The sequence below is a fragment of the Mesoplodon mirus genome (assembly GCF_964341445.2).
Source record: "Mesoplodon mirus genome assembly, chromosome: 13".
Taxonomy (NCBI): Eukaryota; Metazoa; Chordata; class Mammalia; order Artiodactyla; family Ziphiidae; genus Mesoplodon; species Mesoplodon mirus.
In genome coordinates, this window is record NC_138989.1 from 57,382,319 (window position 1) to 57,407,056 (window position 24,738).

The window sequence follows — 24,738 nt, forward strand, 5'->3', positions numbered from 1 at the left end:
TTTATGGTTTTCTCAACAGAGTTTTCTCCACAGTTAATTGTTCTTAAAATAACTTTAGTTTTTAAATAACTCATCTTTTGTTATTACAAGCTAACATACATCTACAATGGAAGAAGATTGTTAAAGTGCAAAGACTGTAAAAATCACCTCTAATCCTCTACTCACAATAGTCATCATTAGTATTTTAGTTGATATACTTTTGGTAAATAAATAAGGAAATGTATGTATGTATGTATGGAATATATATGTATTTATTTTTAATTTGGGATCATGTTGTGTGTGTGTTTAAATGAATCCTGCTTTTACACTTAATGATGTTTCAAAATTGTTCCAGGTCATTTAAGATGCTTACATAACATGATTTGTAACGACTGTCAGGTTTTGCATAGTATGGATATACCATAATTCATTTCAGCAATCCTCTATGGTTGGCTGTTCAAAGTATTTGCAATTCTGTGCTGTTGTAAAGCCTTTATCCATTTTAAACTTTCTACTAGCTTGAAAATAGAAAGTGAGAATTGTTCTTTAAGTTATTTTTTATATGGCTTGCTTGATATGTGCTTGTATGCTGTATTTCCAAATTATCAGACATAGTCATAAGGTGTATGTGGGTGCTTAAAACCAGGATCAAAGTTTGGTGTACATCCCTGAATTCTTTTATCAGTTATATTCTGTCTTATGTTCATCTTGTTCTCCATCTTGTTTTCACAGGTAGATAATAAACTCCGTGAATTATCATACCGTGTCTTGATAAACCAACAAAACTAGCCCACCTTTCATAGCATATGTGAACTTGGGCCATGTGTCTTGTATTTTGATTAATACATGTTAATTGATGCCTTTTGTAAAGATAAAGTCGGTATATGAATATGGAAGAAACTGGCCAGGGAAAATTTGTAAAGCAGAAACCATTTTCTCTCCAGTTTCCTTTTGAGTCTATCTCTCCCCATTTACCTTCCTACAGATTCCTAGGCAGATTTGAAATAGATATATGTTTTTCAGTTCTTTTTACTCTTCCCTTTCTTCCTTTAGGCTGTTAAGTGTGGTATCTACTATAAAGAAAAATCTAGATCATGATGAACCTCAAGAAAGATGATTCCCAGTAAGCATCTTATGTATGTGTAGATCTTCCTACTGTCCACCTCGCAGAGAACTTGATTTACTTAAATACTTACCGAGGACTACCATCCTAGTCTCTTTAATACCTGGGTACATCAAACTCCCTGATGCGCTGACAAATAAGCTATTTCCTCTGCATGGAAGATTTCATCCTGTTTGTTTGACTTACTCCTTATCCTTCAAGTCTCTGCTTTAATGTTACCTGCCTGAGAGGCCTTCTCAAGAACCCCCATTATTTTCTGTCACATCACCCTGTTCATGACTTTCATATTACTGTTTCAATTTGTATATAGACATATAAGCATTTACCATATGGGCATATAGGCATTACCATACAAATGGCTCACCCCTACCTTAAGTTCTTGAAGGCAGGGAACTTGCTTCTTTTGTTCAACATTCTGTGCTTATCTCCAGAGCAGAGGACCTGATGGAAGTTTGTAACTTACAACAGCAAATTAAGTAATATATATTTATGTTGAAAGTATATAAGTACTAGGGAAAAGTGACTAAGGGCATGAATCATTCTTTTCTCCAGCTTCCTTTTGAGTGTCACTCCCTTCCCCTTGCTCCCCATTTACTCCCCAAAGCTCTTGACCAAAATTGCAGAGTATACAAGCATTTGTTTTCTGTTCTATCACCCTTCCACATTAGAAGTCCTGTCAATAAATATAAATATTCATTGAATGGATAAATACTAGGTTCTGTCAACCATTCATAGCTCTAGCACTCAAGAAGCTTATGGTCTAGTAGGGCAGATACAAATAAGGAGCAAAGAATTGTGACTTGTGGTGATCATAGAAGTCTATCTGTTCCCAGGGATAGCTATCCAGTTTGACATTCCTTTTCTCTGCTGTTCCTAGTCTATATACAGTGTAGCAAGTTGGCCTACTTTTAGTTCTGTCCTTGGTACTTGTATTGAACACCTACTAATCTGAGGCATCTTCCTCAAGCACGTATCTCCCATTAAATCTGATATACATGATTAGTACTCCAAGCAGTTTCCTGGGCATGTTCTTATTTGGTTCTTACACAGATTCTTTTACTTAAGTAGCTTTTAAAACCACTTGCTATTTAATTCTTGGAGAAGTTAGAGCTCAATAATTATGCTATTATTTCTGTGACAGTGGGCTTCTCTTCCAAGCTCTATACGATTTCTTGTGAATTCTGTAGAAACTTATGTTCCTTAAAAAGAGAGAATGACTCTTTTACTGATATCTTGACCTAGCTGCTTTCTAGGATAGGCACCCTAGTGAGGATTATCTCTTCACAAGCAATTTGAAACAGATTGTACTAGTTTTACCCTGCTGTTTAACAGAATGCAGATTTTCTCATTTGGGAGATCTAGGTCAGACCCCAAATGAAATATAAACTGTTCAAGTTCATTTGTTGGTCTTCATTATCTATAGACATTCTTAAACTGGAGACAAGTGGAAACTGCTTTGGACTGGTGAAAACCACCCAAGTCTGTCTACATAGTCATCAGCACCTATAGAGATGAAGTGACATAGATTATGGGCTAATAACAGCTGCTCACAGTTTGCATAGTGCTGTATAGTTCTCTAAAATTTTTAGTAAAAATTTTCATCTAATATTTAATTATTTAATCTGCATCAAGTCTTAAAAGTAAAAGACCTTATTGTCTGAAGAACTGAAACGGGTGGCTGGAGTGTAACATCAGTTGGAGAGTTGTAAGAGCTTATTTTGGAGGGGAAGGCAAGGCCTAATCATTGAGGAATTGTGATAGCTAATTCTAGACTTTACCTGATACCTAAAGTCCAGTCAAGAGCTAGCTTTGCCATCTTCAAATTCTCTCCCCTTGTTCTTCTGGAATTGAGCAATCAACTGTATGCTTAGATTGTCCAGTAAATGCTGTGCTAGCTAGTCTTCAAAGGTGACCCTCAATGAAATATGCCTCCTGATATTCACACTTCCATGTTGGATCTGCAGTAGCTCTGTGACTCCTTTTAACTAACATGATGCAGCTGAACTGATGCTATGCCTGTTCCAGGGCTAAACTTTAAGACAACTTGAAAGCTTCTGTTTTTTTGCACTTTTGGGGAATAATGAGCCACCATGTAAGAAGTCCAGCTACCTAGTTGGAGTGACTATGTTGAAAGACTACCTGGAGAGGGAGCAGCACTGAGAGTACCTTCAGAAAGACAGAGGCCCCACCACTCTGGTTTCCCACCTGAGCCCATCCTTGCTCATGAAGGCGTTGGAAATGTGAGTGAAGCTATCTTGGACATTCCAGCTCCAGCTACCACATGACAACAGTCTTATGAGAGACTGTTAGACTAAGAGAAAAAAAATATCCAGATGTCCTCTAGAAAATGACTTCTTGATGTCTCCAAGAATCACGAAAAATATTAAAATGAGTGGTGTTTTAAGGCACTAAGTTTTGTGGTGCTTTGTTACATAGTATCAGATAAATAGCACAAGTAGCTAGGGGACATTTTGAGTGGTAACTTTCTAGTGCAACAGAAATTATAAAACTGATTCAAGCAGAGAAATATCTAGAAATTCTGCTGTCAATCTCAAGAGTCTGGTGTGAGACAAACTTGTAAACAAACAGTCATAGCATACGTGGTACCTCTCATTCTGCAGTTGCTTTTGCATTCAACAGTGTCATAGTGATGTTTCCTATCGGGGTATATGGATTTTTCTTTCTTTTTGATTATAGTATTTCTTAGTGTATGTGCCATAGTTTACTTAACAGTTACCACTATTGATAGACATTTACATTCTTTTATGTCTAAGTTTTCCATATTGCAAACAGTGATGCACAAATACGAATATATTTCAGGTAATTTAAACTTGTACTCCAAAATGGCTTTACCAGTTTATGGTACTACCATCCTTGACCATGCATTCTTTGGTTGCTATTTGTAAGGTTGAGAATGGTCATCTTTTAGTATTTAAATACAGAAGGTAAGAATATGCTATATAGGAAGTAATATTTATTAGCAGCAAACATGAATTCTGGAATTAGTGAAATGACTTTAGAAAATTTTTGATTTGTCTGATTATTTAGTAAGGGAGAGAAAAATGCCCAACACATTCTGCCACATCTAAACTTAATATGCTATTGTCAATTTTTTCCTCAAAGGAAACTAGTGGAGAATAAACTACTGTATCATAAGTATGAAACTTGTGTTTAAAAAATTACAAAAGTTAATTAGACTTAAATCTTTTACTATGAATGCATCAATAGAGGAGATAGCAAAGACTGATAGAAGGAGTATGGACTTCGTAGACCTGGGATTTAACTCCTAGCTCTGCCACTTCAGTGTGGTAGTTGATGTGATATGACCCTTTATATTTTTATTCATTTAAAAAAACTAGTTTGGAACATGTGGCAAAATGAGTGAGAATATAATTCTTTAAAGACTGTATGGAATAATACTACCTATCATATTTTGCATCCATTATCCTATTTGAATTTTGCTAGCAGTAATAGAAATTAATACTTCTTTTTGTACATGAGGGTTCAAAACTGATGGAATTCGAAAATGAAGTGCTAGGGTTAGAACCCAGGTCTAATGGCTCCTAGTCTAGCACTCTTTCCTTTAGGTCACATTGCCTGGTGTTCTTTTGGTTCCCTTGTAACTAATTCTTAGTCTGTTTCCACGTTAGTGTATTTGTCTAATGTTCCACCGGAGCCAGCAAAATGTTTAGTCCCTGCTTTGTGTGAGTAATAGTGCTAAACACTTTTTGTTGCCTCATCCATTTTCATTTAGAGATGACCTCAAGTGAAAAGGAATTTGTTATTCAGAAGAAAGCTAAGCTGATAATATTTTTATATTACAGTGATCCTCAGACTTTTTGTATGAAGCTACTATTTTCATTTCTGAAATAGTATGACCATGTAGTTGTGATAAGAGTCCCTTAGTTGAGGAATATAAAGAATATTGATGAAGATCTTTAGTTCTGTGAGAGAGATAATAATTGGTAGAAGTGTTTGGCATCCTTGTAGGAATACCATCATAACATGTATAATGGAAATGAAGAAAAATCATAAAGACAAGCTACCATTGAAGTCCTTAATGCTCAATTTTGCTTTATGCTATGAATTTGTTTAGAAAGAAAGAGGGGATTTGATACATGAATAATGCTGATGTTTAAAAATTACACTTTCTAAGACAAAATCTAGTTTCAGTTTGAGGACCTTGGAAATTATCTTGAATTCTCTGTATATTTGAAGGGTCAGTGTATTATTTAGTTTGTGAAACAAAGGGTAGGTTGGTATGTAAGACCTTCAGAGGGCTCTACCAACTGCAACTCTAGAAATTCTTTTACCACGGGTTCTTTTATTAGCGTTAATTATTTTATTACTCCTTCTTAAAAGTAAAGCGCACATGCACACCTATGTGCTTAAGTCTTAGAGTAGTAAATTATAGGCTCCAGAGAAATGCCTTATGTATGTAACTGTCTGTTATTTTTCATAGTGAGATGTGAAAAAAATAGAAGTTAATTTCCAATTTGAAGAACTATCATTATAATTTTCTCCCTTTGTAATAATCAAAATGCAAGAAATATAGACCATGGAGATACTTTCAGGAAAGGCTTCATTATTTTTGAGCATGTTTAAATGGCAGATTATAGACCATTTAAAATTTTTTGTTTTTCTGTAAAAACTATGATGATTAGTCTCTAGCCAAGTCCATTTCTTACCTTGATAGTTGTGTATGGCTTCTTTTGTGTATAGGCATATATCAAATGTGAAGGTGACATAACACTTCTATTTTTGATTTTTTAGATTTTTTAAAGATTTTATTTTTGTTGAAGAGTTTTACATTCACAGCAATACTAAGAGGAAGGTACAGATATTTCTCATATACACTCTGCCCCAGCACATGCATAGCCTCCCCTATTGTCAACACCTCTCACCACAGTGGTACATTTGTTACAATTTTTTACAATTGATGAACCTATACTGACAACTCATAATCACCCAAAGACCATATACCTCAGTGTTCTCTCTTGGTATTGTACATTCTATGGGCTTTGACAAATGTTTAATGTCATTTGTCCATCATTATAGTATGATACAGAGTAGTTTTACTGCCCTAAAAATCTTCTGTGCTCCACCTATACATCCCTTCTTCTCCCCCAACCCTGGGCAACTAGTTATCTTTTTATTATCTCCATAGTTTTATCAATACCTTTTCTTTAGTTGTAATCGTACTGTACCTAGCCTTTTCAGATTGACCTCTTTCACTTAGCAATGTGCAAGTAATGTGTACTTAAGGTTCCTCCATGTCTTTTCATTTATTGATACCTCATTTCCTTTTAGCACTGCATAACATTGTTTGAATGTATCTGTTTATCCATTCCCTTGGTGAAGGCCATCTGAAGTGCTTCTAAGTTTTGGTTATTATAAATAAAGTCACTATAAATATCCATGTGCAGGCATTAAGTATTCAACTCCTTTGGGTAAATACCAAGGAGGGCAATTCCTGGACTGTATGGTAAGAGTGTGTTTAGTTTTGTAAGAAACTGCCACACTGACTTCCAGAATGGCTGTACATTTTGCATTCCCACCAACCATTAATGAGAGTTCCTATAGCTCTACATCCTCACCTACATTCCCACCAGCAATTAATGAGAGTTCCTGTATCTCTACATCCTCACCTGCATTTGGTGTTGTCAGTGTTCCAAATCCTGGTCATTCTGATAAGTGTTTAGTGATTTCTCATAGTTTTAATTTGCATTTCCCTGATGGCATATGATGTGGAGCATCTTTTCACATGCTTATTTGCCATCCATATCTCTTCTTTGGTGAGTTGTTTATTACGATCTTTGGCCCATTTTTAAAATCAGGTTGCTTATTTTTTTATTGTTGAGTTTTAAGTGTTCTTTGTATATTTTGGCCAACATTCCTTTATCATATGTGCCTTTTGCAAATATTTTCTCCCGGTCCATGGCTTGTTTTCTCATTCTCTTCACAATGTCTTTCACAGAGCAGACTTTTTTAATTTTAATGAAGTCCAGCTTATCAATGATTTCTTTCATGGATTATGCCTTTGGTGTTGCATCTAAAAAGTTGTCACCATACCCAAGGTCATTTAGGTTTTCTCCTATGTTATCTTCTAGGAGTTCTGTATTTTGCAGTTTACATTTAGGTCTGTGATTCATTTTGAGTTAATTTTTGTGAAGGGTGTAAGGTCTTTGTCTACATGTATTTGTTTGCATGTGCATGTCCAGTTATCCCAGTGATATTTGAAAAGACTCTTTGCTCCATTTTATTGCCTCTGCTTCTTGGTCAAAGATCGTTGACTCTATTTATGTGGACTCTTTCTGGACTCCATTCTGTTCCATTGATCCATTTATCTATTCTTTTGCCAGTACCACACTGTTTTGATTACAGTAGCTATATATTAAGTCTTATAGTTGCGTAATATATAGCTTTCAGTTTTGTTCTTCAGTACTGTGTTGGCTATTACGGATCTTTTGCCTTTCCATATAAACTTTAGAATCAGTTTGTTGATATCTACAAAATAACGTGCTGGGATTTTTTTTTTTTTTTTTTGACTAGGATTGCTTTGAATCTATAAATAAGTTGGGAAGTACTGACATCATGACAATATTGAGTCATCTTACCCTAAATGGAGTATCTGTCCATTAATTTAGCTCTTCTTTGATTTTGTTCATCAGAGTTTTGTAGTTTTCCTCATGTAGATCTTGTACATATTTTGTTAGATTTATACCAGTTTCATTTTTGGGAGGCACTAATGTAAATGATACTGTGTTTTGATATTGTGTTTTTAATTTCAAATTTGCTGGTAACAATATATAAGAAAGAGATTGACTTTTATATATGAACCTTGTATCCTCCTTGCTGTAATTGCTTATTAGTTCCAGGAGCTTTTTGTCCATTTAAAAATATTTTGTACATAAATGATCATGTCACCTTTGAATAAAGAAAGTATTATTTCTTTCTTCCCAATCTGTATATCAATTTATTTCCTTTTTCTTTGCATTAGCTAGTACTTCCAGTGTCATGTTGATGATCATTACCGTTCTTTATCCTCCTTGCTGTGAGATCTGTCTCTTAAAATTTTCTCCATTATATATTTTTTGCAGCTCACCAAAGCTCATCGACAAGGTCACATGGTGAAAGTAGATTGGCTGGACAGATTGACATTTAGAGAAATAGAAATGATAAATGAGGTGGGTTGTATCCCTCTTTTTTATTTCAAAATATTTTCTCCAGAATTTTAACTGAAAAATTTTTTAGGAGAACTATTTATTGCCAGTTATCTCTCAAATGTGGGAGTATTGAGGATTACCTCTAGTTGTGAGGTTTATGCTAATAAAAGGAAAACTTAGGATGTCTGCCTTTCTTATATTTTAGTGTTCTCTTGAACCCCGAAATAGGTAGTGGATATCATAAGTGTACTAAATATCATATAAGTGAAGCCTTTGTTAAGCTTGATGCCTCACTTGTATGTTCTCTCTTTCTCCATATGGCAGTTTATGTCCAAGTTGATTGGATAAATCTGTCAACATAGTGTCAGAACAACCTCTTCACTTCAGTTACCTTAAGTCATCAATAACAATTCCTCTCCCCAATTAAGATATTCCTTGTCTTATTTAGTACATATAGGGCTGTGCACACTTAATGAGTTCAAGTAATTCGTGTGCTTTCTTGATCTTGAGTATTGGTCCAGAATATGTTCAATGAAAAGATGGCTTCAGTGAAACTCTTTACAAAAGTTAGAACGACAAAAAAATTTTTTCTGTACACTAGCACTGAAATTGAAATACTAGATATTTGGCCTAACATTCTGTGTCTAGAAAGCAGAAATAATGGTTATATATTAATCACATTAGGAGAGAGGAATAGCAATTTTGTGAAATGCGTAGCTTATAGTGATCACCACATGGCACAACTGACTTGATTTGTGTTCTTTCAACAGTTTTCAGCAGGTGTAAAGAGAGAAATTTGTCATTTTACAGTGAACACTTAGAAAAGTTAAACTCCGACATTGTTCATTTTTAAAAAACAAATTAGTCGTGTCTAACAACATTTATATTCAGTATGAATACTAGGCATCTTTTCTAAATGTATTCATAATACATTCTTATATACTGAAACTGGAAGAAAATTTTACTTTTTTGAATTTTGATAATAGTCACATTCCAAAAATAGTTTAATCAAAATGCTTTTTTCTTTTTCCTATTTTTAAATAAAAAATATTTTTAATTTTTCTATTCTTCAACCTAGATACCCCTGGGTGTAGACAATGTAACATTAGAGCATACTTTGCCCAGCCTTTTTCACTCACTCTATCTGCACTCTTTAAAAGATAGGAGGCTATCTATTATAATAGATTATAATATGCTTCATAAAGCTGAACAGTTTAAGTGACCTCCTTAGATCTATATGATTATATACATATAGATTTAAAGCCATTTTTCAAACTGTTTTGGGTCAGGACTACTCACCCTTTTAAATTTCATTTTATTTTCACTTCATTATTAACATAATATTTGCTTTTTTAAGGGGACACATTTATATGCACAATCAGCATTTTATATGTTGGGGAAGAAGTAACTATTCCCAGTGTATTTAAGGTGTATTGATAAAACTTTACAAATTATTACAAGTTATTTTAAGACTGTTTATAAATTGTGAAAAACTTGTAAATATTGTATCTGTTAAGCTCAAATGACCTCTGTCCTTAGTTACATACTTTGTTTTACTTTTGTTTTTTTTTATACTTATATTAATTTCTGTAGTTAGATTAGTCCATATTGTTTAAAGGTGAACTGTTCTTTGCTTAAAATTATTAGAAATACAAATTTTTTAAAATAAAATAATTAACCTGCAAATGCATATGAAATACCTTTAAAATGTTATATAATAGAATTCATACTACTGAATAAACCAAAAATGTCATTAAGTTTGAGGAGGGAGTTATAAGTGAGTAGTAGACACTTCTGGATAAAACAGTAGTGCTGTATATAATGAAATAGTAGTGCTATGTAAAACAGTGCATTTATAATAATGAAATAAAAATTTGTTACATTTTAAATTATATTTGATAGAATCCATGTATTACTGAATTGGGAATAATGATACAAACTGATGTTGAAGAAAATCATTTTTCATAAAAAATCTTGTTTTTTTCTTTTAGAGTGAAAAACGAAGTTCTAATTTCATGTACTTGATGGTTGAGTTTCGATGTGTCAAGTGTGATGATAAGGAATATGGTATTGTTTATTATGAAAAGGTATTTTCCTTGGAACTGTTTATGGTCTCTAAAGTAGAAGGGAGGGGAAACATTAAAAAAAATTTACTGTTTTTCCTGCTGGGATGAATTCTTTGGCTGCAGAATGGCAGCAGACAGCTGTCAGCAGTAGCTGTTTGTATATACACAAATCAAATCATATAGCTACAACAAGATTACAAAAGCTGATCACTCATATAATGCAGTTCTGGGTTATAGAATTCAATAAATATTCAAGAGATTAAAAACTTTTTGATTAATTGTTCTGTAAATTGGCAAGTAAGACATTAAAGCAGTAGCTTCATTAACAATTAGTGTCCATTTGAAAAGTAAAAAGAGGGAATCATATTTTTTATGTGGTAGGCTATTGAATGGTAAGGGTATGTTTGTTATTTGAGTGTGTATGTAATGTGTTGGAATTGTATATGTAACAATTCCAGCATAAGTATACTTATGAAATACCTTATAAATGTTCATTTATATAATATATGCAGAATTAAGGAAACCATGTTATCAGTAGGCTGAGTGGTAATGAATATGAAGTTATGAATTTGCTCTGGTCTGTTCATTATCAAAAGAAAGTAGTTGTATATTTGATATCTAGGTACTTGAAAAATATCTGTGCCTTAAATGCTTATTTATGGGTCTTCATTTTAGTACTACAGAAATAATAGTATGCATAGTTCAAAACCACATAAATTAAGTACCTTCTGTTATTTTGGAAGTACTGAGACAAGTGCTTATGAGGACAGTGCAAATCAGAATCAGTGTGAATGAGGACAGACTTTCGATACCCGGCATAATAGAATAATATTTCTTCTAGCATAGAGCTAAGCTATATGCAGTTTATTTGTTCATTAGAAGCAGCACTTTTAAATTACCTTTACACATTAGTGTTATTTGTTAAAGTTGTCACAAGTGATTTTTTAAAAATATATGTTTTATAACTATTAAATTACTATTTGAAAGATGTTTTCATAATGCAGGTTTAGGGTTTGTATAGTTAATTTGTGATCATTTTTCTGGTACTTTTCAAGTTAATGTATTTTTCCCTTTAGCTTGTACCCCTTCCTAAAGTAAAAGGTTAGGGAAAAGTTAACTTGTTTCAGCTTTTTATTTTATAAATAGTAATCTCTGGGGGAAAAAATAGATAAGAAGGTAGACTATTTAATATTGTTTGTTAATTCATTAGAAAGACTACATTAAAAAGGGAAATGTAGGTGAGTGAAATTGTTTTGTTACCAATACATCTTAATAAAATCACTTTTTATATTTTTACTATATGTAATTTCATTAAAAGCAATATTTCCTGCCCATATGGAGTTTGTATTGCAGAAACATGCTAATGGTGATGGTACTTTCAATCATTGGAGACTTGAAGGATCTTTTGAAAGACAGCTTTGATGATAGATTAAATAATAACAGAACAGAAATTAGAAGAATTTCAAGTATTTTTGAAAAGGTTCTTGACCCCTTTCTACTGCTTCTTGAAAATTGCCCATAAATTAATTCCTGTCTACCTACCCTGTCATATTTCCACTTAGTGTAAAGATTGCTGGGCCAGTGTATTGAATCTAATGGAAATAGACTTTCTTGTCACCTGTCTTTTGTGACAGATAGGCTTAGTGAAGATTACTTGTCACAGTTGGGCTGATAAATGTGTTTTCTGATGTTGTGACTGAGAACCAGCCTGTTAAACAATGGCTATGGGAATTTGTGGTTTTCTGTAGGACTCAATTACTGAACCTAAAGTAAAGTCACAATACTTCCCTTCTTTCAGTCTCTCCTGATTTTGTTGTTCATATCTAAAATTGAAAATATGCTAGCATTTGGAAATTGACAGAAAAACTTGATGCTAGGTGTACAGTTGTGAGGAAATGAATTTCAACCTTAATTAGTTTATCCTTTTCCAGGATGTATTCAGTGACATTTATTGTTCAGAATTACCTTTCTTGCCTGAATTGGATAAAAGTAAAAGCCAAAATTCTTCAAAAATGATAATACCAACAAAATAAGACCGATTTATTTCTTAAGAATTGATGGATTGATTCTTGCTATTCAAATTTGCATTGCGTTGAGTAAGTATCCTCTGAGAAGCAATGCTGCTGAGTTTTTAGTCATATATAAGTTTGAGTAATGTTAACCCACATTTAAAATTCTACTTATCTGAGTGGAAATTAATTGTGATAATTTGAAAAATTACCAAAATCCACTTAGTAGTTTCTGCAAATGGTGCGACAGATCCATTGTACCATATTGTAATTATACTCTTTGGTTTCTTGTTCTACGTTTGAAAGTTAGGACATACTATTTTGACTCAGTCATTATAAACAAAGTTTAAAACAAAATCTGGTCAAAGACAATCTACTAATTTCCAGACCTGATATCTCTAAAAACTATAATACAGATTTTTTTTATTGTTAGAGTTTATTTTTCTCAAAATATTTTATCAGCAACAAAAGGTAAAAAATGGATATGTATTTTAAAATATAGTTGAATGAAGATAATTTTTTAAAGGGAGGAACGATGTTCATTAAAAATTAAAATACATTAGAGTGTACATGATCATGTATGGCATTTTAACCATTTGGTTAAAAAAAAATTTTTTTAACTTGTTATGCTGTAATCCAGGATGGTGATGAGTCATCTCCAATCTTAACAAGCTTTGAGATAGTGAAAGTTCCTGACCCTCAGATGTCTATGGTGAGTCATTGTCAAATTTCTTACGAAAATTCTTTTTTCCAGAGTGATTATGACTTAGATCCACATCATACACTTTTGTTTCAAAAACTATATCTGTAACTACATTGGTTATTTAAAAGTCATTCATAAATTCACTTCAGCTATTGATATATGTAATCAGGTTCAGATGGAATCTTTACAAGAAATATTAACACCTTAAAATAAGGTCAAGATAGTATAGTGTTGGGGAACCATTTTGTTTGCATTATTGAAAAAACTATGGAATGCAGTCTTGAAGGACTTGGGGAAACAAGTATTTGAAAGATTGTCATTATAACAGAAGGGAAATTAATTTATACCAGAAGATAACACTAAGATCAATGGATGGAAATTTTAGGGAGACTGATTTTGTTGAAAAATAGGGAAGATTATTGTAGCTACTAGAACTATTCAGTTTGGATTATGGTGTCTTGGATGATTTTGATATACCTGCATTGAATTGTTGAGATGATAGCTCTCTCAGGAATAAGAAAGAGGAAGAATTCCTACTTTGCAGCAGAGATTTAATTTGATCACTTCAGATTTAGAAAGTTCCAGGCAAAAAATCCTTAAAGTAACATAATAGATACTGTGATATTTACACTTAGAATTCATTTATATCACTCTGAACTAGTTTCTCCTTCTTTTATACATTTCTAATTAGGTTAATTACCTTCCTAATCAGAACAAAACAGATAAAAAGTAGTATATGGGAAGATGAAAACATGATGAGTAAATACAGTTCATTAGCGCAGGAAGTAATGGCTGATGGCCTAACATCAAAGGAAGAAATAGGGGGGAAAAGTGAATAAAAAGTTAGAAAACAAAGGTCACTTGGGAATCTTAGAAACAAACACCTAAGTATCTTCACAGATCCTGTGCCTAGCTTAATAAAATAAAGTTAATAGATCTAAATTTGACACCGTGGATTGGAAGAATCAATATTGTGAAAATGACTATACTACCCAAAGCAATCTCCAGATTCAGTGCAATCCCTATCAAACTACCACTGGCATTTTTCACAGAACTAGAACAAAAAATCTCACAATTTGTATGGAAACACAAAAGACCCCAAATAGCCAAAGCAATCTTGAGAAAGAAAAACGGAGCTGGAGGAATCAGGCTCCCAGATTTCAGACTATACTACAAAGTTACAGTAATCAAGACAGTATGGTACTGGCACAAAAACAGAAATATAGATCAATGGAACAGAATAGAAAGCCCAGAGATAAACCCACGCACATATGGTCACCTTACCTTTGATAAAGGAGGCAAGAATATACAATGGAGAAAAGACAGCCTCTTCAATAAGTGGTGCTGGGAAAACTGGAGAGCTACATGTAAAAGACTGAAAGTAGAACACTCCCTAACACCATACACAAAAATAAACTCAAAATGGATTAAAGACCTAAATGTAAGGCCAGGCACTATCAAACTCGTAGAGGAAAACATAGGCAGAACACTCTGTGACATAAATCACAGCAAGATCCTTTTTGACCCACCTCCTGGAGAAGTGGAAATAAAAACAAAAATAAACACATGGGACCTAATGAAACTTAAAAGCTTTTGCACAGCAAAGGAAACCATAAACAAGATGAAAAGACAACCCTCAGAATGGGAGAAAATCTTTGCAAATGAAGCAACCAACAGAGGATTAATCTCCAAAATTTACAAGCAGCTCATGCAGCTCAATATCAAAAAAACAAACAACCCAATCCAAAATTGGGCAGATGACCTAAATAGACATTTCTCCAAAGAAGATATACAGATTGCCAACAAACACATGAAAGAATGCTCAACATCATTAATCATTAGAGAAATGCAAATCAAAACTACAATGCGATATCATCTCACACCGGTCAGAATGGCCATCATCAGGAAATCTACAAACAGTAAATGCTGGAGAGGGTGTGGAGAAAAGGGAACCCTCATACACTGTTGGTGGGAATGTAAATTGATACAGCCACTATGGAGAACAGTATGGAGTTTCCTTAAAACAACTAAAAATAGAACTACCATACAACCCAGCAGTCCCACTACTGGGCATGTACCCTGAGAAAACCATAATTCAAAAATAGTCATGTACGACAATGTTCATTGTAGCTCTATTTACAATAGCCAGGACATGGAAGCAACCTAAGTGTCCATCGACAGATGAATAGATAAAGAAGTTGTGGTACATATACACAATGGAATATTACTCAGCCATAAAAAGAAACAACACTGAGTTATTTGTAGTGAGGTGGATGGACCTAGAATCTGTCATGCAGAGTGAAGTAAGTCAGAAAGAGATAAACAAATACCATATGCTAACACATGTATATGGAATCTAAAAAAAAAAAGAAAAAATGAAGAACCTAGGGGCAAGACGGGAGTAAAGACACAGACCTACTAGAGAATGGACTTGAGGACATGGGGAGGGGGAAGGGTAAGCTGGAACAAAGTGAGAGAGTGGTAGTGTATATATGGACATATATACACTACCAAATGTAAAATGGATAGCTAGTGGGAGGCAGTTGCATAGCACAGGGAGATGAGCTTGGTGCTTTGTGACCACCTAGAGGGGTGGGATAGGGAGGGTGGGAGGGAGGGAGACGCAAGAGGGAAGAGATATGGGAACATATGTATATGTATAACTGATTCACTTTGTTATAAAGCAGAAACTAACACACCATTGTGAAGCAATTATACTCCAATAAAGATGTAAAAAAAAAAAAAAAGACGTAGACCTACTAGAGAATGAACTTGAGGACACAGGGAGGGGGAAGGGTAAGCTGGGACAAAGTGAGAGAGTGGTAGTGTATATATGGACATATATACACTCCCAAATGTAAAATGGATAGCTAGTGGGAAGCAGTCGCATAGCACAGGGAGATCAGCTCGGTGCTTTGTGACCAGCTAGAAGGGTGGGATAGGGAGGGTGGGAGGGAGGGAGACGCAAGAGGGAAGAGATATGGGGATATATGTATATGTATAACTGATTCACTTTGTTATAAAGCAGAAACTAACACACCATTGTAAACCAATTATACTCCAATAGAAACGTTAAAAAATAAAAATAAAATTGACACTGAATTTTCATTATAAAATCAAATTGTATTTTGCATTCTGGATATTTGAAACACACTAATGGTTACCTTCAAAGTGGTTGAGAGTATTCAAGTTTTGTCATACTGGGACCATATTAACTTCTATCAAAATGTCAGGTAAATGAGATATCTGTATATTTAGTGTATTTTTTTCTAAAGAAAATGCTCATCAACAATTATAGGTTTAATATTATGGATGCTGTAATTAAGAATCAAAGATCTAGGACCTCTGTCAACAATTTTTAGTTTTAAATACTATCAAGAAAAAACAAAACAAAAGATTAAGAAAAAAAGCTACCCTCCTTACCCCCATGTTAAAAAACTTTAATTTGTAGCCATTAGTATTAACTAAACAGAGGAATATATTTTTACAAACATTGAGTGCCGCTAAGCTGGTATATCACTGTATCAGGCAATAAAACAGACTCTATAGTTACAAGTGTGGTACTAGCACATGTACATATGCAAATGGACTGGTAGAACTGACTAAAATTCCCAGAAATACATCCAAGTACATATGTAAATTGACAAAGGTGGCATTTCATCACTGGAGCATAGTGCTGGGGAATGAGCCATTTGGAAAAAGATGAAATTAAATCAAATCCACACATCACACCATACATAAGGAAAAACTCCAAATGAATCAGGGATTTAAATATTCTAAAATGAAACCTTACTAGTACTTTACTGTCAGTGTAGGGAAAGACCTTCTAACGTTGAGTCAAAATCCAGAAGCAACAAAATAAATGATTGATAAATTTGACTATGTTAAAAAATTTGCATGGCAAAAACACTGTAACAAAGTCAAAAGACAATTGACAAACTGGGAGAAACTATTTGTGACATACATCACAGACAAAGAACTGAATATCTAATATGTAAAGAACTCTTAAAAACTGAAGAATAAAGGACCAAAAAGCCAAATTAGGAAAAAAAACATGAACAGACAATTCACACATGAAAAAATGAATAAAATAAAGTCTCTTAAGCAAAGACAGTATGTTCAAAACTAACGATTTGGGCCATAGGTAAAATAGTTAAGCATTTTGGTCATTCATTGTCCCTGCCCTCAGTTACTACTGGCAGTTAAACTCTAAGATGATAATACAATTATATCACAAAGTCACTAGTAGCTCATAGGAAGAGGGAGTGCTTTAATCTTAGTTGCCAGGGGAGATTTTGGAGTGAAGGTGACATTTGAGTTGGTAGAGGGTATAAAACCTTGAATACAACGGAGAGTTAAAACAAGAAACTGGAATGGCATGCTCAGGTGCACCTGGTGAAGCATAAGTTATGCTTACTTTCCCTATCACCACAAGATACATAGGAGACTAAAGTTGTAACACGAATAAAATGTTAAATATTATAAACTAGTCTTAAGTAACTATTTACTTTTCTAAATGGCTGTTGAAACTGCTTACTGGTGAAATTTACATTGTTACTTAATATTCTTAATTTATAGGAAAATTTAGTTGAGAGCAAACACCACAAACTTGCCCGGAGTTTAAGAAGTGGACCCTCTGACCACGATCTTAAACCTAATGCTGCCACAAGAGATCAACTGAATGTAAGAGAATTTATAAAATATTAATTTAAAAATAATTAAGTGGGTATTTTGGTTGCAACTGATGCGATAGCACATCACTTAAAAGTTATTCAGACACAGGTTAATGAACCCTATGTAATTTCAACAACTTCACATTTCTGTAGTTTTATATCATTTTGGGGCTTTCAGGAAATATATGAGCCCTAGAGACAGAACTGCAAATAGTATATGCTTTCTTGATATAGTGTTCTTAGAAACTGGCCGTAAGATACATTGCCTGAGCTTCCGCTGACTTAACAAGAGAAATGTTTATCATTTGGGTGTTTTTTTTTTTTTTTTTTCCTTTTCCTTGTGTATGTGTTGGGGGGAGGGGACTTTTTCCCTCTTTTTTATTTTTTTTTAAATGTTTTATACAATTTTTAAGGGTTACTTTCCATTTGCTGTTATTACAAATTATTGTCTCTATTCCCTGTGTTGTACAATCCTTGAGCCTATCTTGCATGCAGTAGTTTGGTCGGGGGGAGCTTTTATTATTTGGATTTGTTGTGTCTTTGGTTGAAGTAAATTAGCTCTGTAATTACATACTTTTTTTTTAATATGGAACTTGACTTTTTTTAATCTTATCGTTTTCTCCTCTTATACTCTAATATACTTTTTGAACTGATAAGTACAGCAAATTTAAGTCTTACTTGTCTGCATGTATATTCTCCTTCTATAATAGTTCAATTATAGATATATTTAAATGCATGAAAAATTTTAAATGAAATGGAAATATATAGGAAGATTTTTTTTATTTGACAAAAGTAGTTTTTTTTTCTTTGTTATAGATTATTGTGAGTTATCCACCAACCAAGCAACTTACATATGAAGAACAAGATCTTGTATGGAAGTTTAGATATTATCTTACTAATCAAGAAAAAGTGAGTTTCTTGAATATTTTCATATATCAAATTATCTATAAACTTTGTTGCTAATGAGCAAAATGAAGTAAAACTGCCATAGAAATACAGACTTATTGTCAAACTTGAAAAAAGAAAGGTTTATAGAGTAATATATATTGTTACTCCATTTTTTAAAAATTTAAAACACAAAGACACATGTACCTATTTGTTGATGTATAGACAATGTCTGAATGGGTTAAGTCAGAGAGACTTGGGCTCAGTTTCCAGCACTACAACTTATTCTTACTGGGTAAGGTGAGGCAAGTTGCTTTGGAAGCTTTGTTTCCTCATTTTTCTAATTATGACAACTCTCCTTCACAGGTGAGATAATACAGATGAATAACCTGGTTGGGTACTTAATGCATAGTAGGTGCAGAGTAAATGTTGACTCACTTTATCTTCATTCTTCTCACCTCTTTGAGCCTGAGTAGCCAGCAAAAGATTTATGTTATTTAAAGAACTATAGAATTCTGGAGGAGATGTGGCTAGAGAGAGAGTATGAGAAATGTAATTTGAAATGGTAAATTGAGTTGGTAGAATGGCATCCAGCTTGGCATGAGGATAGAGGCTAGGTCAGAACTAGACATTTGCTTTCCATAATGAAACTATGGAGTAGATAAAGTTTCTGGAGAGACAGAATTGGGATGAAGCACTAGACTTGAGTGTAGAGACTTAGTTTTGAGGCTTACTATTTATTACTATTTATTGTCACAAAGAAGCTTTTTGACATATTTAATGTCATAGTTTCCTCATATTTAATATGAGTCTATTAAATTATAGTGAACTTTAAGTCTCTTCTAGTTCATAAAATAGTCGGTAAATTCTTAGAACATAGGTTCAAAGACTAACTGTTAAGGTATAATAATAATAACCAGCATTTATTAAACAACCACTGTGTCAGGGATATTTGAAATCCCACAGCAACCCCACAATATAGGTATTATTGTTACTATTCTACAGATGAGGAAACCTGAGTCTTAGAGAGATTAAGGAACCTGTGCAGAATCAAAGCTTATAAATGCTGCTTCTTGATAGGCTCACATTTATGAGTTAGTAGAGAAGGTAGTCAGTGAAGTCATAGAAAAGAGGATTATACAGAAAATACAGCATCATGCATGCCTTAACAGGAATTCTGAAATGCATTGTGGGCAAAACAGAGAAGCATCAGGAAAATTAATATCTGTCAGATAGATATATAATTATGTGAGAATGAATGAATGTTTACAATCTTATGAGATTGTCTTTAGCTACTATGTTAACTTGTTTTTCTGAAACAATTGTATTTCCTTTAGTCTCTAAAGTAAAGATAAAAATCCAGTTACAGCTCATTTTAACTCTTCAGCTTTTCTTCTTTATCTTTTATTGATGCCTTGGGAAATTCTTTGTAGATGAATCATATTCATTCTTTTTATATCTATAACAAGAATGAGAGAGGAATTTTAAATTTGCTATAGCTTTTGAGTGTTATTCTCTTTATCCCTGCAAAAAAAGGAAAGATTCATCAGCAGAAGCACAGGTTTATGATTTATGCGTTTTATAAAAAGATTGAGTTAGTATCGTGATACTCTGTTAAATGAATAACCTTGGTCACAGAAATTGCATCTTGAATGCAGCACAGTGCTGTCTAAAAATACACAGTAAGATATTGAATTAAACTTGTTAGAATGTATAGGTTCAAGAAGCATAGAATAGATTTACAAAGCAGAACTCCCTTAGATAGAAAGGCTTCCAAGGAAAACTGTTTGTTTTAACAAGTCGTCACTTCCCACTGAAATTAAATTACTTCTAGATATGTGAAAAGAAATAAAATGCTCAAGTGATATAAAGTGTGTGACAAGTTTCATTTAACTAATTGGTTTCAACTTTTTGAAAGGTAGGTGATGAAACTTCACTTCTCAGGACATATTATAGGATTCTTAAGATCACTAGAGTAGAGTGAACACTGTTTTTTGTTTAGGAAGCACTTTTCAGAAAACCAAATATATATTGATCTTGAAGTGACCAAAATAATTATTAAAATAGCTACATTTGTATCTTTGTAATAATTTAAAATGGGTTTTGTAGAAAATAAATACTCCTGTACCATTGTCCTTTAATTTATTTATAAAAGAAATTCGTTCAGTGCCAGTTTCTCAGGAACTGTGATTTAGGTTATTTGACAGTTGAGCCCTAAGACTGAAAAGACTTCCTAGAGAGAAAGCAGTGCTCAGGAAACAAGTTGGTGGAAATTTGTTCTTACAAAGTTGTACTTCTTATTTATTTTTTAAATAAATAAATAATTTAAATAATAATAAATTTGGTCTTTCCACCTATTTTTTTCTAAATGACCTGTCTTAAGCATTTCGGATAAAAAGCCCTCTAGTCTAGACTTGATGTTGTAACTGAAAAGTTCACAGTAATAAGTTTGTCCAACAAAATCAGTTGAATTTATGAAGTATTTTTAATTTTGTGGTCCATAGCATATAGGAAGTGACTCATTTTTGCAGAACTCAAAATGTGACTATTGTAACTTTTTAAATTCAGCTTAAAAAAATTTCAGCTTTTAACATGGTAAATGGCCTTTCTTATTAAAATGTTAATGAAAAATAACTGTTATATTAATGCCTTTCCATTATGCTTAGGGAACAAAAATAGTAGGAAGAGTCATAATGGTGAAGGTAATAGTGATGCACACTGAATGCTTTTATGAGGCTGCTTCTGAGACAGTGACATCAGGACAATAATCATATTTGTGCCTCCTGGCAAGAAGTTGATGGCAAACCATAGCAGAAATGAATTCAATTCAGCAAGCATTTGGTATCAACTCTTGGCCTAGTGTTATTTAAGACTCTGAGCTTCGAGGAATTATGTCCCTGTAAATTTCATATAAATTAAAACTGTTTTGGGGAAAAGATAATTACACACAGCCAAAATGGAGGTAGAGGATAGTAACTGATAAAGGGTCACTGTCTTATTAGTAAACAGGTAATTACTATAATAGAGATGTGAAGGAGAACAAGATCAGTGTGCCATGATATGAGGGAGGTTTTACAGAGCCAAGATCGGCCTTGAAGTTTGAACAGACTTTGATGGTCATTCTTATTTGATGATCATTTTTCATGGGAAAGAAAAGCATGAGTAAGGCAGAGTGTTAGGTTCAGGAGACAGAATAGTTTGTATGAAACGTTCTTTAAATAGAAAAGGTGGAATCAGATTGTAATGAGCCTTGAATTCTGTGGTTCGGAGTTGGATATCACTGGCAATAGGAAACCCCTAAAGCAAACAGAATGTGTCTAAACAAGTGATGTTTTAAGGAAGATGAACCAGGTGGATCGGAGCAGAGCTGAGAATGAAAAAAGAGACATAATTAGGAGGCTTATGTATGGATTTTGAGAGCTGTATTGGAGAACAAAGGAAGGAGAGGATAATGTGTAAAACGACTTGGAGGTAATTCCCAAGAATTAGGCCTGAGTGACTGAAATAAGGAAATATGGCAAGTGGAAGGAGCATGGTAAGGAGATATTTCATTTTTGAATGTTTTGTATTTAAAATATTAGGAGAATAGCTGTGATATGGTGATATAATAAGAAATCATATATTTGGTCTTCATCTCTGGTTCCTGGCACAGAGTTTCTAAAACCCTAGGAATTTCATGAGTGGTAAGGATGAGAGGAGTGTCTTTTGTTTTTCATAATAAGTCCCTTTCAACTATACCTGTATTTATGGTAATGAGGTGACTCTTGGAGAGTGGGGCTCATTGCCAAAAGAACCAAACCTCTGATTAGAGGGTTGGAATTTTCAGCCCCACCCTTGACCTCTGTGGAGGGAGGAGGGGAGATCGTAAAGGGGCTGGGGATAGAATTAATAACTCAAGGATGGCTAATGATTTAATCAATTGTGTCTACGTTATGGAATCTCTATGAAAACCTATAGAACTTCTGGGTTGGTAAATGCATCCATATGCCAGGAAGGTGGCACATTCCTAACTATGGGTACAGAAGCTCCTGTGCTTGGGACCCTTCTGGACCTCCCCTAATGTACCTCTTCACCTGGTTATTCATTTATGTCTTTTATAATAAACCAGCAATAATAAACTATTTTTCTGAATTCTTTGTGCCATTATAGCAAATTATTGAGCCTGAGGAAGGGTCATGGGAACTCTCAATATGTAGCCAAGCTGGGCTGAAGTATGGGTACCTGAGAATCCAGTGTTTGCTCTTGGCATCTGAAATGGGAAGCAGTCTTGTGAGACTAACCCCTTAAGCTCTGCAATCTGCACTGAGTGTCAGAATTCAGTTAAATTGTAGGACACTCAGTGTCTGCAGAGAATTAGGGAATTGGTTCATGTGGACAACCCACACATTTGATGTCAGAAGTGTCTTGAGTAGAAGAACAGGTTTTCCTTTAGCAACAAGGTAGTAAATTCCAAAATTTAGTTGGTAGAAGTTAATATTAGAAATATATATGATAAATACAGTGTTTTCAGCTCTGAAATGTGATCATGATTCTAAAAGTAGGAGATAACAATGAAGTGATTCTAAGATCAGAAAGGAGATTAACAAAACATTTATTGCTATTAATATAAAACATGGTAATACATACAATAATGTTAACATTTGATGCTGGACTCAACAACAAAAATAGAATAACAATAATATCAGAGTTGAAATAATTAACATTTATCAACTATTTATTATATATATATGCTGTTTTAAGCATTTATATTCATTAACTTATTTCATTTTTACCACGACCTTATGAGATAGATCACTTAAAAGTTAAATAATGTGCTCCATGTGACACAGTAATAATTGGTGGAGCTGGAAATTAAGATCTGAACCCAAACACCTTGGCTTAGTCTAAAGCCTATACTATCTGTGGAAGTTCTAGGGATAAAATTGCATTTGAATCCTGTACCTTTTGTTTTACATAGATCAATAAAGCATCTTTAAAGGACCTGAGATTAAGTATCATCATTATTATCACTGTCTTCAAATTGTTACACTTCCTTTCTTTCTCATTACTCTTCTTGTTTCCTCCTTCATTCTATTATCTCCTTGTTTACATTTGTAACATTTAGCATTATCAAGTTGTGAAATCTTTGTACAGTGTCTTAAGTTCCCTGGCAGCAGTGTATTCCATAAATCTTACTAATAAATCTATAAATCTGAGAATCTGGGAGTTAGATTGTTTCAGTTGCTGAACTGAGTACATTGGCTTGCTGCAAGATTTGCTTATAATAAGTACATACCTGCACATTTCTATTAAGACTACTGATGTACTGTGAAATGGCAAAGCTTTCACTGTAGTTGTTTAAGAAGTATTGCTTTGTTTCCACTTTCAGTCTAGAAATACATTTTGGAAGTGAAAAATAAATGCATAGAATAAGTTAGGAGGGCAGTCCATGTTTTTATATGGAGAAGGAGCACTGCACTAAATGGTGTGTAGGAGGTGCAGAAGAAATGGATAGCTATCCTTGGGGGATGCAGACTCCAGTTGTAGACATAAGAATGCCCAGAAAAGCATTTGGTAGTTAGAAGAGCATCATTTAAATGAAGATAGTAAAACTGAGGCAGCTACTAAAAGAAGAGCTGAAAGTTGCTGAAAACTGCCTGGAAAAGTTGAGATTTTGACAAGCTGGCCTTAAAGAAGATGACACTACAGTTTTGGTGAAGAGCATAAGGAAGGAAGGAACTCCTTATAGACAGGAGTTAGTCATTATAAAATAGGTTAGCTTGGTTGAAGCATAGAGGGGCAATGAGAGCTTAATGAGAGTCACAGGTTTGGATTGTGAGAGGTATCAAGGAATGTTTTTGAGAAAGAAGCCAAGGTTTAAAAAACAGCAAGAATTGTTTCACTGTCTGTAAATACAATGAGTACTTTGGAAATTAGTCACTGGAATTACTTAGGTAAATATTGGGTCTCTTTTGGGCAGAGGTATTATAAGGTAAATTTCTGCTGACAGTGGGAGTTTGTGCTAATAAAATCACTTCCAGCTTGAGTGTCTGACAGTCTGTGAAATGATTAGAAAAGAAACTGGTGTTGAGGCTCTTAGCTAGAAGGCTGTGCCAAACTCTAGATGTTTGGTGTAGTGAGAGTCAGTCTGAGGG

The 24,738-nt window shown here is 33.8% G+C and overlaps 1 protein-coding gene across 2 annotated transcripts in view; it reads left to right on the plus strand.

The window, feature by feature from the left end:
• PIK3C3 (phosphatidylinositol 3-kinase catalytic subunit type 3) overlaps positions 1–24,738 on the plus strand; it is a 145,585-nt gene that overhangs the window by 41,833 nt on the left and 79,014 nt on the right. For both annotated transcript variants that reach the window (XR_014295789.1, XM_082641434.1), the window contains exons 5-9: positions 8,203–8,289; positions 10,260–10,355; positions 12,984–13,055; positions 17,625–17,729; positions 18,536–18,628. Coding sequence is in view for 1 of the 2 variants with exons in the window: in XM_082641434.1 (XP_082497560.1) it covers positions 8,203–8,289; positions 10,260–10,355; positions 12,984–13,055; positions 17,625–17,729; positions 18,536–18,628 (453 nt within the window). In the remaining variant the exon portion in view is untranslated. The remainder of the gene's footprint in view (positions 1–8,202; positions 8,290–10,259; positions 10,356–12,983; positions 13,056–17,624; positions 17,730–18,535; positions 18,629–24,738) is intronic.